Below are 16,530 nucleotides of genomic sequence, written 5' to 3'. Positions count from 1 at the left end.
CAATTAATTTTAACACTTTCTTTTGCAGCATTTTTTTTTACCCATATCTGCTTAAAACTTTTGTACTTATATAATACACGAGTTCTGCAAATCACACAGGTACTGCCTATGTTATGACACAGCAGTGCTCCTGTGGATATGCCATATATGTGAGGTGGGAACATAACTTTTCATAATCTGCTCCCTTGGATTTCCGTAGCCCTCTGAAACATCAAATTACCTAGTTTGTATGTAAGGGAAAAAAAAAAAAGAGGTTAGTTGTTTCTATATGTGTATTCATGTGCAGAGTAAATGGGTATTCATTGCCTGGCTTTTTTTTTCCCCCTTTATCTTGCTTGAGATAGAACTGAAATGAAAGACACCACAAGTTACAATCCAAAAGGATTTTTTCTTTATTCAAACCAGGAGGTATTCACCATTTAGTGCAAAATGCACTGCAAACCTTCAGCCTGAGAAATTTACATTGAGAGATGGCTCCATTTACCCCGGAATATCAGCAAAAGGGATGCGACAGGCGCGGGGCATAAATCAAGTCTCTACATTGGTGACTTGCGAGCAGGTGGCTGTTTCCTGCACTCTGCCTCATGTCAAGTAACAAAACTAAGAACTACACTCAGTAGGAACTCATTGGGTAACTTGGAGATGCTGACTTATTGCACTCAACAACCCACAACCCCAAAATAAAATTAAAGAAAATATATTCAGAAGCAAGGAGTTAAAGTTTTTCTGAACTCCAGTGTCACCGGAAACCCTGCAATTAAATTAAAAAATAAACCTGCATACATAGTAGAAAATTTTCTTTTAAAAAATTCACAATCTTTAAATGTATATATTTTTATATCTTTAAACATAAAAGTTTACAAATTATGGTAAAACAAAGGCTCAGAAAAAAAAATATTCCCCTCCCCCCCAAAAAAAAACCCCCCAGGAAAACAAATATGAACCAATAAACCTGAAGAGTTCTGTTAAAGCTGCAGATGTTTTCAAAACCCTGTTTGGAACCAGTGACTCATTGGCTTTTATTTGTGCTGATGGGTCAAAAAAACGATGTAAAAACTTTAGTCCAAACACCCACAGCTTCTCCTTCAAACGTACAACCTCCAAGTCTCTAGCAAGATGTGTCTTCACCAGGTGATTGTCACAAGTTCAGAGGTGGATGTACCCTCTAGTCTCCTCTGTGCATACACTTCCCTGATGTTAACGTCTGTAGGGGTGGAATTGCACATTGTGATTCTGCCCTCGTCCCGCGCCACTTCCCCCAGCGGCCGGGCCTGCCGATGCTGGTGCAGTGGGTCCTGTTGTATAAGTTGGGGGCTGCTGGCTGAGGTCCGAGAAACTCTGTCCAAACCCACTCATGTCCTGTCCATATCCTACAATGAATAAAAGGACACGTTTAGGTTCCAGATTACGAGTATAATTTGTGCTCCTTCACAGAGGAAATTTAGTAGCGCTTGGAGACCAAAGAAATCCTCAGACTACATACACTTCATATTAGGGGAACATGTTTTAAAAAAAAAGGTAATGAAAAGCCCTGCAACCCATAGCCTAGAATAAAAACAAGAAAAGAAAATCAGAGTATGCTTTTCTTAGGAAGCCGTCAATATAGGTAACCTAGCACACCATATAGAGACACAACCAAAATTGGTAAGAAAAAAAAAATCTTTATTTAGGTGACCCTTTTAACAGGACAGGTGTTTCGGCTGTACTTTAGCCTTTTTCAAGGTCAATCTCAAGAATGAGTCACACTAAGAATAAGGTGCGTAACAAGGCAAAGAGCAGGATTGGGCAGTGGTTGTTAACCATACGCAGGGGCACAATTAGTAGGACTGGAGTCACTCAGGAAAAATCCTTTTGTGCAGTACAGTATAATGGCGTCTGTGTGAGTGGCCCCTATTTATGCCACATTATGCAGTTTACCCATACAAAAAGAAAAAAAAGATTCTTCTCACCTGTCCTCCGTTCGGCATACTCTTTCCTGCGGCCAGCAGGCCCCCTGACAATCGTGGCCCTATGCCACGGGTCGCAGCCATCTGTGCTTTCCTTCATATTTTTATTTTTTTTAATTTTCCCTGCCATGCACAGAACCTCTCTGCAGAGCATTACCAATGACAGCCACCGGCCAATCAGAGGCCGGCAGGTGACATACAACGACATCTGCTGGCCTCCGATTGCAGAGTTTCACCAAAGGAAGCCGCGCGGCCAGAGTTCCTGTGCGCGACAGGGGGACATCAAAAATCTGAAAGAAACCGCAGGTGGCTGCGGCCCCTGGCACAGGACCGCGATTGTCAGGGGCCTTTTGGCCGCAAGAAGCTCAGGTGCCACATACGACCCACAGGCTTGAGACCACTGGGTTAGAATGAGGCTTGTTAGATACGCAAGCATGTCTCACTCAGAACCCTGATTAAATGTACAGCAGAACACACATGCCAGCCGCATCCCATTCTAGACAAGCCGCAGGCATCAGTGATTGAACTAGAACTGCATGTATGCACAACCAAACACTACAAAAACAAACCCCACCGTTCATCTACTAGATCCCTGTCACTTCCCACATTGGTGACTATATCCTGTCGATCTCTTTCTTTTCTGGTGGGGGAGATCATATGACCGTGGCAACCAATTCGCAATTGGCTACAGGCTTGATGTTCCATCTGAGTGGAAGAAATGACATTCTATCTGGCCTGAAAGAAAGCCCAAGACTGCCTGGGGACAAAGGTGGTGGTGCACTTTCAGTGCTTTTTAAACATTTCCCTTTGTCTTTATCTTGCAATCTTCTAAGGAAATCTTGATACAATGGAACAACTATCAAGTTAAAGGTGTGGTCCAAAGGCTGTTGAAATCATCATCTAAATCCCGATTTATTGCCCCAATTTAACCAATTTCTAATATAGCTGTAATAAAAAATAACTACCATTTCACAACTACACTATCTGCTATTTATTTTTATTTCCCTACTTACTGACTGACTCCTCTTCGTTTGAGAATACCTGTGCATGCTGGGATACTCAATTTCATCAGGGGGCAGAGGCTGCTGTCACTGCCACAGCCTCTGCCCCCTCCCTGAAACGAAGAGTCATAAGTGATGCTCATTTCAGGGGTTGGTCTAATCCCAGTGTAAGCACTGGTCGGAATGCCGCAGGGTACTTTGACACCAGTGACAGTACACACCGCTCTCTTGCCAGCTCTACTGATCTGGCAAAACAGTGTGCTGTCCTTGTGTACAGCGTGCAGGGAGTAGACCAACTCCTGAAACGAGCGTCACCTATGGCGCTTAATTTCAGGGAGGGGGTAGAGGCTGTGGCAGTGACAGCAGCCTCTGCCCCGATGACAAGGTATCCCAGCATGCACAAGGATTCTCAAATGAAGTGTCATCACACAGGTAGAAAAAAATAAAATAAATAGTACTAAGATAAGGTAGTTAGGGAACTAAGGAATTTTTGATGCTGCCATAGCATGAGTTAGGCTGGAGCCACATGAGCACTACTGCGAGTGCATCGCATGACACTAGGCTCCCACTCTGCTAGAGTGTAAGCTGAGTGTCATGTCACTGTGATGCAATCCTGTGATCACAGCACAGCTGCGGATTAGGGAGCACATGCTGCGGAGGAGAGGGAGGGATTAATCTCCCCATCTCCTCCATTGTCAGCTGATGCGATTATCGCACTGTACTCTGGTGTAATGTGAGTGCGAGGTTTCTCTCGCACCCATAAACTTGTATGGGTGCAAGAGAAAACCAATCGGATTCCACCCGCAACATGCTGCGATAGTTTTCACGGTCAGATTAGGGCTGAGAAAAAAAAAATTGCTCATGGGAGCGGGCCCCATAGAGTAACATGGGTCCGGGTGGAATGCGATTTTTTTTTTATGGCATTCCACTCACTCCATTTTTCTTGCCATGTCTCCTTATCCTTAAACCGATACTGCATCAGGTACTGCCGGGAGCTTGCACACTGTAGGCTCCGCTCCCATCCTCACAAGGCTGTACTCAGTGTGTGGAGCTGAGGATAGATTTTCCCTGACAACCAGCTTCTGTCTGGTACAGAAAGCCTAGGGGGACATCTCCCAGGAGGTTTTTGAAAGGTTTACTTACTGATTTGATTTATAAAATATATATTTGAAAGTTTCTTAAAATCACTTGCGCTACATTATTATTAGATAAAAATGTAATGACAGTTCCGCTTTAAGCCTTTATAGAGATTTATAAAGGACGAAGGTCAGAAACTAAATTATGCTACTGTCCCAGATACCATAAGAGGAACCTAGCTAAATTCAAGCCTTATGTAAACCATCATATCATTCTTGGCAAAGGACTGCAACAAATGATCTAATAGGTCCAGAGGGAGAACTTCCTATAATATTTGATAACTGCATTGACATTACTAGAATATTTTATAACCTGTTTGCTCACACAGATCAACTGCAGAATCACTGCATATTAGGTGCAGAGTGGATGCCAAAATGTTGCATCTGAAGTACTGTAAATATATGTGAATGGGGACTAAACACGATGCAGATAACACAGGGAAGCGGAGCTAGCAGTTGAGGCAGATTTATAAGCCTCACATTTTTTCCCACATAGCCACACATTTTACACTTTCACATTTTCTACCTAAAGTGAGCATGATTTGGAGAGAATCTTAGAGGTGAGGGATAAGATGATTCTAGAAGCCATCTGAATGGTAAGGGAACTTTGTGCTCAGATCTGGCAGTACTTCGTCCCTACACAGAATATAATGGAAGTGATTTACCAAAACACAAATCAATTAAAAATGGACCTGTTACTGCCAGAAACTTGAACTTTACTTTAAAGAGATTATTTATCAGCTACAGTGCCTTGTGAAAGTATTCATCACCCTTGGCATTTTTTGTGTTTTGCTACCTCACAATCTGGAACTTCATAGGCTTTTTTTTGAGGGTTTGCATCAGTTCATGAAATGAACATGCCTACAACTGTGAACAATTGTTTTTCTATTTATTGTGAAGAAAACAACAAAAAGGACAAAGCTGTAAACTCCAGGGTCTATAACTATTAACCCCACTGAAGTCAGTATTTTTTAGAGCTTCCTTTTGCAGCAATTACATCTGCAAGTCGCTTTGGATAAGTCTCCATCGGTTTTCCACATCTTGCCACTGGGATTATTGCCCATTCCTCAAGGTAAAACTGCTCCAGCTCCTTCAAGTTAGATGGTTTCCTCCAGTGAACAGCAATCTTCAAGTCTGACCACAGATTCTCAACTGGATTAAGGTCTGGGCTTTGACTAGGCTACTCCATTACACTTACATGATGCTCTTAAACGACTTGAGTGTTGCTTTAGTAGTATGCTTTAAGGTCATTATCTTGGTTGATGGTGAACCTCCGTCCCAGTCTCAAATCACTCACAAACTGGTTTTGCTCAAAAATATCCCTGTGTTTCGCACCATCCATCTTCCCCTAGACTCATACCATTTTCCGTCCCTGCTGCTGGAAAACATCCCCACAGCATGATGCTGCCACCACGTTTCACTGTGGGGATTGTGTTCTTGAAGTGACGAGCTATGTTGGTTTGGTACAAGACATAGCATTTACCTTGTTGGCCAAAGAGTTAAATTGCGGCCTCATCTGATCACGGCACCTTCCTCCCTATATTTGGGGAGTCTTCAATGTCTTTTGGCAAACTCAAAACGAGTCTTCAGTTTTAGGCTGTAAGGCTTTTTGTCCTGGCCACTCTTCCATAGAAGCCAGCTCCATGGAGTGTATGCCCCTATTGTGGTCATATGGATAGGTACTCAAGTCTCTGCTTGGGAACTTTGCAGCTCCTTCAGGGTTACCTTTGGTCTCTGTGCTACCTTTCTGATTAATGTCCTCTTTGCCTGGATAGTTTTGGTGGGTGACCCTCTCTTGGCAGGATTGTTGTGAAACTATTTTTTTTTTTGATCCCCACCCTAGTTGGCACAGCTCACCAACTGTGTCTGTGACTTGTTTGTACATCTCCCTGGTCTTCATGGCGTTGTTTGGTTAGTGGCGTCTCTTGCTTAAAAGGATGGTTCACCCATAGTTTTTTATTGTCTAGTCCGATATTATATTGAGAAACAATGTTTCTCTCAAATACCTTGTGTTGGCAATACTGCCTGTGAGAGGCGCTGATGCAGACCACTGTTCCCCGCTCCGGTGACGTCACGTGCCGCACACGTCACAACCCTGCGGCTGGCTGTACTCTTCCTGACTCACTGGGCTGTGGGCGGCGTTTCAACTCTGTCACAGCACAGGGAGTCTCCTGCTTGCAGTGTTCTGCTGTGCGGGAGGAGGGAGCAGATGGGCTGTGACGAGCGGCGAAACACTGCTCACAGCTCAGTGAGTCAGGAAGACTGCAGCCGGCCGCAGGGATGTGACGTGTGCGGCACTTGACGTGACATCACCAGAGCGGGGAACAGTGGTCCGCAATAGCGCCTCTCACAGGCACTATTGCCAACACAAGGTATTTGAGAGAAACATTGTTTCAATTGTGGATAATACCTCTTTAACCTAGTAATGCAAAATAACAAATGAGTGGGATCACCATGTGGCAAGGGGTCAGGTGAGATGAGATAAATTCACAAGATATAGATACCGGCTATGTTACATAGCCACCATTGACTGTCTCTATCAGCACCTAGGCACTGATTGCTGCAGTTAATTATTTAACTCCAGCTCTGACCGCAGCGTGGTTGCGAGTTTGTTTCTATAGGGAATCATGAGACACTATTGTGAGTCACTGACTGGTTACCACCACCATAACACCTGGGAACCGGATATTCCTGTGAGGCTAGGCCACAATTCTGTGAATAATTGATCTTCAAAATATATATTTTTTCCCCATTAAAAGATAAAGACTCCAAGTTTCTTGTGCTGTCAACTTGGGCAGAGCCGCTGAGCTCCGTTATCAGGGTTGATGACGTAGTGATAACACACACACTATTCAGTTCATGGATCAATTAAAGGATTTTTCAGATCTGGGATGGACATAAATCCATAAATATCCTTTCCACGTTTACGGCTTCTTACCTTTTTGTCCCTATGTGGTCTCATGTGGATGCATCAGAATGGGCTCACCCATTATATGATTGACAGATTCATTTATGCCATCGTATGCAGCATATGTGTAGCACTCATGTAGGTATAGATAGATACCAGCTGCTGCTGCTCCGTATGCTGGAATAAAACCAGCAGTAAATGCCATAGCAGAAAGGTATATACAGAGAATTCTGCTGTGCAGCTGGTCGAGAAATCCAATGGAGACTTATGAACAAAGCATTTCAAAAGGTGAACAAAACTCTTATGCCCTGTGCACACGCTGAGGTTTTTTGTTTTCTGCGTTTTTTCGGTGCAGTTTGTTGCCAAAAACTACATGTCTCGCCTTTCCCAGCAAAGTCTGAGAATTCAGAATTGCAGTGCGCACGTTGATTCTTTTTTACATGCAGTTTTGGGTGCAGAATAAAAAAAACAAAAAAACAGAAGCAGCTTGTCAATTCTTCGATAGTTTGTGTTTTAACCTTTCCAGTCACTGATTTTACAAAAAAAATTAAAAAAAACAAAAAAAAACCCCAAACAAAAACATGCGGAAAATGAGCAAAAGCCGCATGCAGTTTTTGTGTTTTCTGGACCAAGGAGTTTTTCCATCCAGAAAATGTTTTTTGGCGACAACACAAAACTGCAGCGTGCGGACACTGTAAATTGCAAAAATAAAAAAAAAAGAAAAAAAACAAACAAAAAACTATTGCAATTTGCATCTCTTTTTTCCTGCTGCTGGAGTTTGTTCAACTCTGAAATGATTAGAGTAAACGGAACCTGTCAAAGATATGCTATTAACCTGCAGGTATGGGATTGAGCTGCAGGTTAGTAAGTGTTGTGAACCTGCCTGGTGTCCACACACAGCCCCGCTACCTGGAGAAAATGATCTTTGCTCCTCCCTGCAGCCTTGGGCCTACAGTCACAGGGGTGGCACCGTCGTGGCATCAGTCACCACTCAGTGTAACCTAAACATGCTGCACAAGCCAGTCAGAGTATCAGTACAGTGGCTGCTCTGACGAGCTGTGAAACGCTGCCCACAGCCCATTCACTCATGGAGGCTGGGGCCAGCCGCGGTGATGTCAGGTGAGCAGGAAGGTGATGTGACATCACCGGACATCAGAGGTCACGATGCACTATTGCCAACACAAGGTATTTGAGAGAAGCCTTGTTTTTAACGTTATATTGATGTGCCCAGTAATGCTAACTAGTGAACAAAGATGTTATAAACGTAATGCAAGTCAGAGTTCATAAAAATAAAATAAATAAATAATGAGAAGGGACATCAATGTAGATGTCCAAAACATCAATATCACAAACTGTCTGGAACCCCATAATCCGATCTGTTATAGGGAAGGCTATTTTTTCCATGCATGTGTATCCAATGGGTCTCCAAAATTGAGATGGAGGATCTAACACTACCTACCATTTCTTACCTTTTTATGTCCTTCATAGTGAGCTCATATCCACTCGGACAATTTCACAAAGCAGGCATTTCCTGGAAAGAGTGATTTCTTCAGGCTTTTTAAGTGGGAGGGTTAAGGCATGCACTACAACCCCAACCTGACATCCCGCCCAGCCAGGTAATAGGCCTTTTGTGCATGGCATGGTCAGATATGGAGAGGTCCACTCTGAAGTTTGGGAGGGACATGGGAGTCTGGGTTTTATATGAAGATTCAAGGAGATTACTAAGACTTTGTAAAAACATTGAACACAGTCAGTAGGTCAGTGGGAAATTTTTCAAGAGACTTGCAAACCCACCCAGAAATGACATAATGGGACAAAACTTGCAAAAGGACACCACTTACCAAACTGGCCAAAAGCAAAGTCTTGCTGACCACCAGGGGGTTTAGTGAGATCCTGAGCTGACTGCCCTGGTGGTGGAGGGTACGCCAGTGGCGCTGCTCCTGGAGTACCAGGTGGAGGTGGAACTCCTGATTGGACGAACTGATCAGGAGGGGGAGGGGGTGGACCATAGCCATAGCCTGCAATAACACATCAAAAATATACAGGGATAGCTCGGGATTAGTTCTATTAGAAGAGCCTGAGTAAAATACGATAAAATTTAACTATATCTTACCAAAAGGAGGAGGTGTTGCATATCCTGGTGGAAAGCCTTGTGCAGGAAATCCTCCTTGTGGGGTTGACACTAGGAAGGGGAAAGATGGAGGTGGGGGAGCAGCACCCCGGCCTGCAGGAGGACCATACCCGCCTGTGGAGAAGACTGCATTAGGAAGAACCAAAGGGTAGGAGAGATTGAAGTGAACTGCCCCTGAGTGAGAGAGTAACTACAAAAGATATATGTCCAGTTACTCACCAATTGTCTGTCCAGCTGGCATCCACATACCTAAAAGGAAAAAATAAATTGTTTATGAACTTTAGGCCAAGAAATACATTTTATCACACAAAAAACAGGGATTTAATACATTAAAAAAACATCTTTTTTTCTTTATAGATACCCCAAATAAATGGGGAAACAGATAACCTGAATATGACATTGGGACAGATGCATGTGCAGAACAAAAGATTGCTCTCCCTTGACAATGTCACACTCTGTAAATGCCCTGGCTTTCGATTATACTACGCAAGTGCCATTTTGTGTTGCCACAAATCAAAGAACCAGGATGATTGAACTGTTATTCAGCAGGGTAAGGCTATGTGCGCACGTGTGCGTATGGCATGCAGTTACGCTGCGATCTGCACCGCAGCGTAACTGCATGCGTCCTGCGTCCCCAGCATAATCTATGAAGATTATGCAGGAGACGTGCGCACGTGGCGTATTAGAGCGCAGCGCTTCGGCTGCTGCCCGAAGCGCGCGTTCTAAGAAGTGACATGTCACTTATTCCGTGTGCTCTGCATGCATCCCCCGCTCTGTCTATGGCAGGAGCTGCACTCAGAGCGCATGGAATCAGCTTTTTTTTTTTCTCATTACGGACATTTCTGCAGCGATTTGAAATGCACGTGTGCTGTTCAAATTGCTGCAGAAATTTCTGCAGGGACAGAAAGCTACGTGCGCACATAGCCTTACTCATCTGGATATGCCCAGCATACACTTGATCATGCATTTGCATAAAATCCAGAAACAAAATTAATTTTAGAGCTAGGAAAATGCAATCCCATGTAAGGCCGGCCATACACGTTAGATGGATGTGTGCTGAATGCTCCCGCCTACATATTAGTCAGCAGCATACCTCAGGAAGAACAATCATCTGCTGTTTGAAATCAGACATGCCACATCTATAAGTTGTCCGGAGCTCCCCTATAACATTAGGCTGTGGGCCAGAAAGCGTTTATGCAATATGATTGAAGTGACAGATGTGGCATCACATGGTCTGTGGCTGTTAAATTGGAACTTGAAATATAAAAGCATATATTGGTAAAATACAGCACTTCCTATATGACTTAGTAATGTATCTTACTAAAACAAAGACATATACCTGTGGAAATCCCAGCCCTCCACTACACTACCTGACTAAATTCATCCATTGGTTTCATAAATTACTCTTTTGAAAGCTGAAACCCTCCCAAATTTGGTTTAGGTTATGAAAATAAAGTTGCTGCAAAGCTGAAATATTGATCATATAATGAACACAGAAAGGTCAGATTTTGGCAACACAAACGTTTTGTCACCCTCAGAAAATAATGTGAAATTCAAACGAATAATTAAATTCTAATACAAAGATATGTTGCATAACATTGGTGAATGAAGTTGTGGTGCTATTAGAGCCATATTTAATATTTTGTGTGACTTCCATTAGCTAGAAGGACTGCATCCATGCGGTTCAACAATGATTCGTACAATTTATTGATGAAGTCATCAGGAATAGCAAAGAATGCAGTCTTACATGCCTCCCAGAGTTCATCTAGATTCTTTGGTTTTGTCTTCCAAGCTTCCTCTTTCATCCTACCCCAAACATGCTCAATGATGTTCATGTCTGGTGACTGGGCTGGGCAGTCCTTGAGCACCTTGATCTTCTTTGCCAGGAGGAACTTTGTTGTAGAGATGGATGTATGAGATGGCGCACCATCCTGTTGCAGAATTTGACCCCTTTTATGATTGGGAATGTAAGAGGTAGCTAATACTTCTTGATATTTTAGGCCATTGATATTGCCTTCCACCTTGCAAATGTTTTGCACACCCCCATACTGAATGTAACCCCAGACAACTTTTTTCTGGATCCATATGGGCTCTAGTAGGTCTCCTGTAGAATTTGCGGTGGCTGTGGTGTAATTCAACTGAAGAGAAATCCACCTTCTGCCACTTTTCCAGCATCCATCTGTTTAGCAGGCTGTACGACTTGGCAAATGTCATACGGTTTTTTAATTGCCTTTTGTTTAGTGCTGGCTTCTGGGCACTGATTTGACTATGGAGACCATTTCAAGATAGACTCCTACAAACTGTTCTAGTTGACACAGGGACTTGAAGTGACCAGGCCTTTTGGAGCTCTGCTGCAGTGGAAGAGGGGCTGGCTTTGGATTTTCTAGCCAACAAACGATCCTCCTGAGCAGTTGTCTTGCGGGATCTGGGCTTGTCAAAAACATCTCCAGTCTCTTCAAATCTTTTTTTAATTCTTTGTACTTGACGCTGAGAAACATTAAAAGGTGCCAGCCACCTCTGCAGTGGATCTGGTCTTCAGCCTCTTGATAATCAAGGCTTTGGACACAGGGTGGATTTTTGGCATGTTGTCAAAGGTCAATTTGCAGTTCAAGTGAAGGTCTGGGGTGCTGGGTTTCTTTTTATACACACCCACTAATTAACTGATCATTTAGTGAGCACAGATGAGGATGTAAATTACGATTGGGTGCATTATATGACAAGGCGACAAAACTTTTGTCCTGCCTAAATCTGACCTTTTTGTGTTCATTAAATAAATATCAATATTTCAGCTTTGCAGCAACTTTATTTTCATAACCTAAACCAAATTTGGGAGGGTTTCAGCTTTCAAAAGAGTAATTTATGAAACCAATGGATGAATTTAAAGTCAGGTTATAAGCTTTTATTTACATAACATGGATAAGCGACAGATCTTCTGTCAGGGACTGTATGGAGATAGAGACTGGGTCTTCTGCAGGTAAGTCGCACGAATGTCCGCAGGTTTATCGCAGATATTTTGCTGGAATCCCGCAGCTATGTATAGCTGCGGATTTGGGGGAGCTGCTGTGGGAAACCTGCGGACGTACCTGCGGATATATCCGCGGGTACATTGTCCCGTGGGCACATAGCCTTACTCTGCTATTTCTGTCAGTAACAATGGTTCTATTTATAATATTAAAGAGAACCAATCACCTGGATTTTCCTATATAACCTAAAGCCAGTGCTAAATACTTGGTATCATACTGATTGTATGCATACCTTTAGTTACTTACAGATTCTACACATACCAAGTAAAGTTACAGAAATGTTCTGCTTTTTGATTGGCAGCAGCTGACAAATAGCTAATATGTGGGCAGGGTTTTGCAATCTATTCCTGCCCGTCTGCTGCCTTGGCCTTTGTAGATGCTAGACTGTATGGGCTCCTTCCAGGTATGAGTCATTTCTATCATGTAATAGGGAAGTGTTGGAGATGCAGCCCATACAAACTAGAATCTACCAAGGCTAGGAAGCAGACAGGGGCGGAAATAGATAGCAAAACGTGATCCACATATCAGCTATTCGGCAGCTACTGCCAATTCAAAAGCTGTACTTTTCTGTAACGTTTCTTGCCTGTATTTCAAAAACTATACATCCAATCTGACAACTAAATGAATGTATAGAATCAGCATGATACCCCTAGTATAGCACTGGTTTTAGTTTACATATGAAGATCTTCGTGATTAGTTTGCTTTAAGACATTGACATTTGCAGGGGGGGGCTGTGGTGGGTGTATGCCCACCACTGTTGTTGGCTTTTCTTTCAATAGTTTGAGATGAGGCAATTACCATTGCTTGCTTCTACGTAAATGCCCCACTTTCATAAAACATCATTGCAGCGTGAACTTTATGTTTTGCATAAATTTCATCTGAAAGTCAAATATCCCTAACTTTATGTGAATAGTACATTTCAAGCTGGCTATCTCCCACCAACCCTTTCATGATGTTAACATTTAATTTTCACGTCATAGTTAATCTCACCTTGCGGACTGTAGTTCTGTGGCCACGTGGCAGGAGGCTGTCCCGTCCACCCATTAGCTGCACTTTGCATTCCTCTATTTCCCCACTGGTTAGATCCTGCAGATCCAAGAGTTTGGCTTTTGCTGTCACGAGGCTCAGCGCGTTTCACTTCCACCTAAACAAAGACAAAAACTGGTCACAAAATAGCTCAACTGTTACTGCCCATTCCCCACCCACTACACCCCAAATTATACTTATAAGTAAGCTTAGCATTCTAATACTTAATTTAACTTATATTAAGGACTCTATATGGGTCTCTGAGAAACTTAACATACACAGTATAAAGCAAATATATATCTTACTCTATGTGGAATACTAGGGATTATTAATATAGCTTTAACCAGAAAGCAACAACACTCTTATCCGGACTGTAGGGCCGTGTCAGGACAGGACTTCGCTTCATGTGAATAGCAGTCTAGGCTCTGCTCACATCAGAGAATCTCATGGGGCTGGGACACTGCTAAGGAGGCGATTGATTGCGTCAAAAATGGCTAATGGAAGATAAAGACTTACCTTCCCCAGGCTAATGCTTTAAGAATCTCAATTTAATTAACTCGCAAATAATGTCAGAGGGAATGGATGTGGTAAGAGAATCTTACACTATATCTAACAAAAAAAGTAAACAAAACATGCAAGTAATACAAAATGGACAGTTTGGTCAATAAGAAGCATATTCTTCATACTGTGTTGTTAAGTTACATCACACTAGCATCATTTCATTGTCTTGGTCTCATCCACATGTTTTCGTTTTTTCTAAGAGCAGATTGGGGTCCTGTCAAGATTTTCTGTTTGGACTGTTCTGTGCTACAGACACACTATAGATATAAATGATTGTATACGACACATAAGTAATCAACAGCTGGAGACTGCATTACATAAGGTCTTCAATGTTTTCCCTTGTACTGGACAACTATATATATTATATATATATATAAATATATATATATAAATATATAAATATATATATATATTATATATATATGAGGGAAAAAAATTAAGGGTAAATTCACACGACCGTCCCATTTTTTGCGGGCCGTAAAAAACGGTCCCGTTTTTCCTCAAATGCATCAGTGTGACATCCGCATCCGGTCCGTTTTACATCCATGTGCCTTCCTTTTTTTTGTTTGGGAGACCGAAAAAAATAAGGAAGGAGGGTTGCATACAGTAAAAAGCGAGAAACCGATAGCTGGATAGATAAGAAAGACATGCATAATGTTCCTCTCACCTGCATTTTATAATCTTGCACCCTTTAATGCCTTTCACGTGGCACTAAAGACTGTTTATCCTTGTTTTTAGCCATAAATTCATGATTTTCCCCAGAAAAACGATGTGGGGTCCCCCCTATTTTGTGTAGCCAGCTAAGGTGAAGTAGACCGAGGCAGCCTGCAGACCACAGCTGGCAGCTCTACCATGGCTGGTAATCCAAAACAGAGGGCACCCCACTCTTATTTTAAATTAAATAAATATATAAAAACAGAAAATGTGGGGTCCCTCCCCCCCAAATTGGATCACCAGCCAAGGTAAAGTGGACAGCTGTGGTCTGGTATTCTCAGACTAGAGACGTCCACGGTTATCAGACCCTCCCCAGCCTAAAAGTAGCAGGCTGCAGACGCCCCAGAAGTGGTGCATCCATTAGATGCGTCAATCCTGGCGCTCTTCCCCGGCTCATCCCGTTGCCCTGGTGCGGTGGCAAACGGGTAATATATGGGGTTGATACCAGCTGTGTAATATCACCTGGCATCAAGCCCTGGCATTAGTGATGTCACGGCGTCTATCAGATACCCGACATCACTATTCTAGTCAGAAAAAAAAACAAAAAACTCCACAACACAATCCCTCCCTCACCAATTTATTGAAAAGAAACAAATCCGGGTCCGGTGTAATCCAATACGGGGATCCCACGACGATCCATACTCACTCTCCCAGTCAATGAAGAACAGAATATTCCGCATTGGCTGTGAGAGCAGTGTAGTGACCTGAGCTAACATCATCAGGTCAGGCCAGGTCGATGCAGGGCATGACGAGTGCCGACAGCAGGAGGCTAGTTGAGTTCATTACCTGCGGGGATAATATCCACTGAACTCGTGACGTCAGCGTTCGTTACAGTTCCATGGCTGCAGCGTTCTCACGCGAAGTATCGCGGGAGCCCGTTAAGTCACGGCTAGTCACAGTCTCGGGCCGCCTGCGAGACTTGAAGTGAGTTCGGGCATGGAAGTCAGTGACAAGTGTTGACATCATGAGTACAGCGGACTTTATAACCGCAGGTAATGAACTTTGCTAACCTCTTGATGGCAGCGCAAGTTATCCCCCCAGCTGCTCCCACTGCTGTGAGTCACTGCAGGGCTGGTCAGTGCAGTGGGACATGGACTGCTAGGTCACATATAGACGGAAGCAACACGGAAGTGCGCCCGTGTGGCTTCTGGGGATTTTGCGGACCAATTGACTTGTATTGTGTCAGAGTCTGCATTTTGGGAGAACATAATAAGACATGTTCCCTATTAACGAAATGGACATGATGGCACATGGAAGCACTTCCATATGCCATCTGATCCTACACAAAACACATTGAAAAACATGTCATGTCAGTAGGTCCGCCCAAAGAAAAAAAAAAAGGAACTGACCAAGACAAACGGAACAGCCGTTGGAATGAGCCCCAATACTGAATTTTCCTTTACTTTTACTGTCCTCTAATATTCAGACTGTGTAGCAATCACATGGATAGAATACAAGAGGAAAAACGAGGTCCAGAAAAATTCTCTCTCCTCATTGTAGCCGTTGTGGCCTCCAACAAATGATTGTACCAACCAGCCAGTCTGAACAGAAATTTCCATTTTGAGATGTATGTTTTGCCGTTTATTAAACATCCAGCGGAATGTGGCATGATTAGGTGTGCACCACGGTAACTACAAATGGACTTCTCTCCTACGCTGCCTTCTCTGGCCACTAAGTAATGGGGACTATGTATGCACCTGCCACTATCGCTAACCTCTAATGTTAGTGATGCAACTACAACTCTCAGACATGACAACACAGTATGAACAGATCACTTTACTGCAGAATGGTTAAACTACTGAGAACATGGTTTTTGTACCAAAGATTCACAGTAAGTGACCCAGTAATGAAACAGTAACAGCAGCCAGTCCTTCATGAAGTCTTCCATTTGCCAAACACACATTATGATATGCTATTTTTTTGTCCCCCCATTCCATAATGAATTTGAGGCCCCGTGACTTCAGAAGGAATGGCATCAAGCTAAACCTTAGGCAGCGGAGATGTCCTTGGGTACTCCATAATTTAATAGCAAGAAGAATACAATAATCAGTAATTGAAGTTAATTAAACATTTCTCCAGTTTCT

The 16,530-nt window shown here is 43.0% G+C and overlaps 1 protein-coding gene across 7 annotated transcripts in view; it reads right to left on the bottom strand.

The window, feature by feature from the left end:
• Window positions 1–368: 368 nt before the first annotated feature.
• Window positions 369–16,530, bottom strand: part of DAZAP1 (DAZ associated protein 1) — a 79,388-nt gene continuing 63,226 nt past the window's right edge. For 3 of the 7 annotated variants that reach the window (XM_075353090.1, XM_075353100.1, XM_075353127.1), the window contains 5 exons: window positions 13,136–13,289; window positions 9,342–9,371; window positions 9,105–9,236; window positions 8,833–9,009; window positions 369–1,370 (listed from right to left, as the gene is read on the bottom strand). In XM_075353090.1, the coding sequence (XP_075209205.1) occupies window positions 1,198–1,370; window positions 8,833–9,009; window positions 9,105–9,236; window positions 9,342–9,371; window positions 13,136–13,289 (666 nt within the window). In that variant the 3' untranslated portion in view covers window positions 369–1,197. Of the gene's footprint in view, window positions 1,371–8,460; window positions 8,523–8,832; window positions 9,010–9,104; window positions 9,249–9,341; window positions 9,372–13,135; window positions 13,290–16,530 lie in introns of all 7 variants that reach the window. The other 4 variants (XM_075353075.1, XM_075353081.1, XM_075353109.1 and 1 more) reach the window with 3 other exon arrangements.

Source organism: Anomaloglossus baeobatrachus, chromosome 1 (genome assembly GCF_048569485.1).
Source record: "Anomaloglossus baeobatrachus isolate aAnoBae1 chromosome 1, aAnoBae1.hap1, whole genome shotgun sequence".
Taxonomy (NCBI): Eukaryota; Metazoa; Chordata; class Amphibia; order Anura; family Aromobatidae; genus Anomaloglossus; species Anomaloglossus baeobatrachus.
The sequence above is the reverse complement of the archived record's forward strand: the minus strand, read 5'-3'. Positions and strand labels throughout refer to the sequence as shown.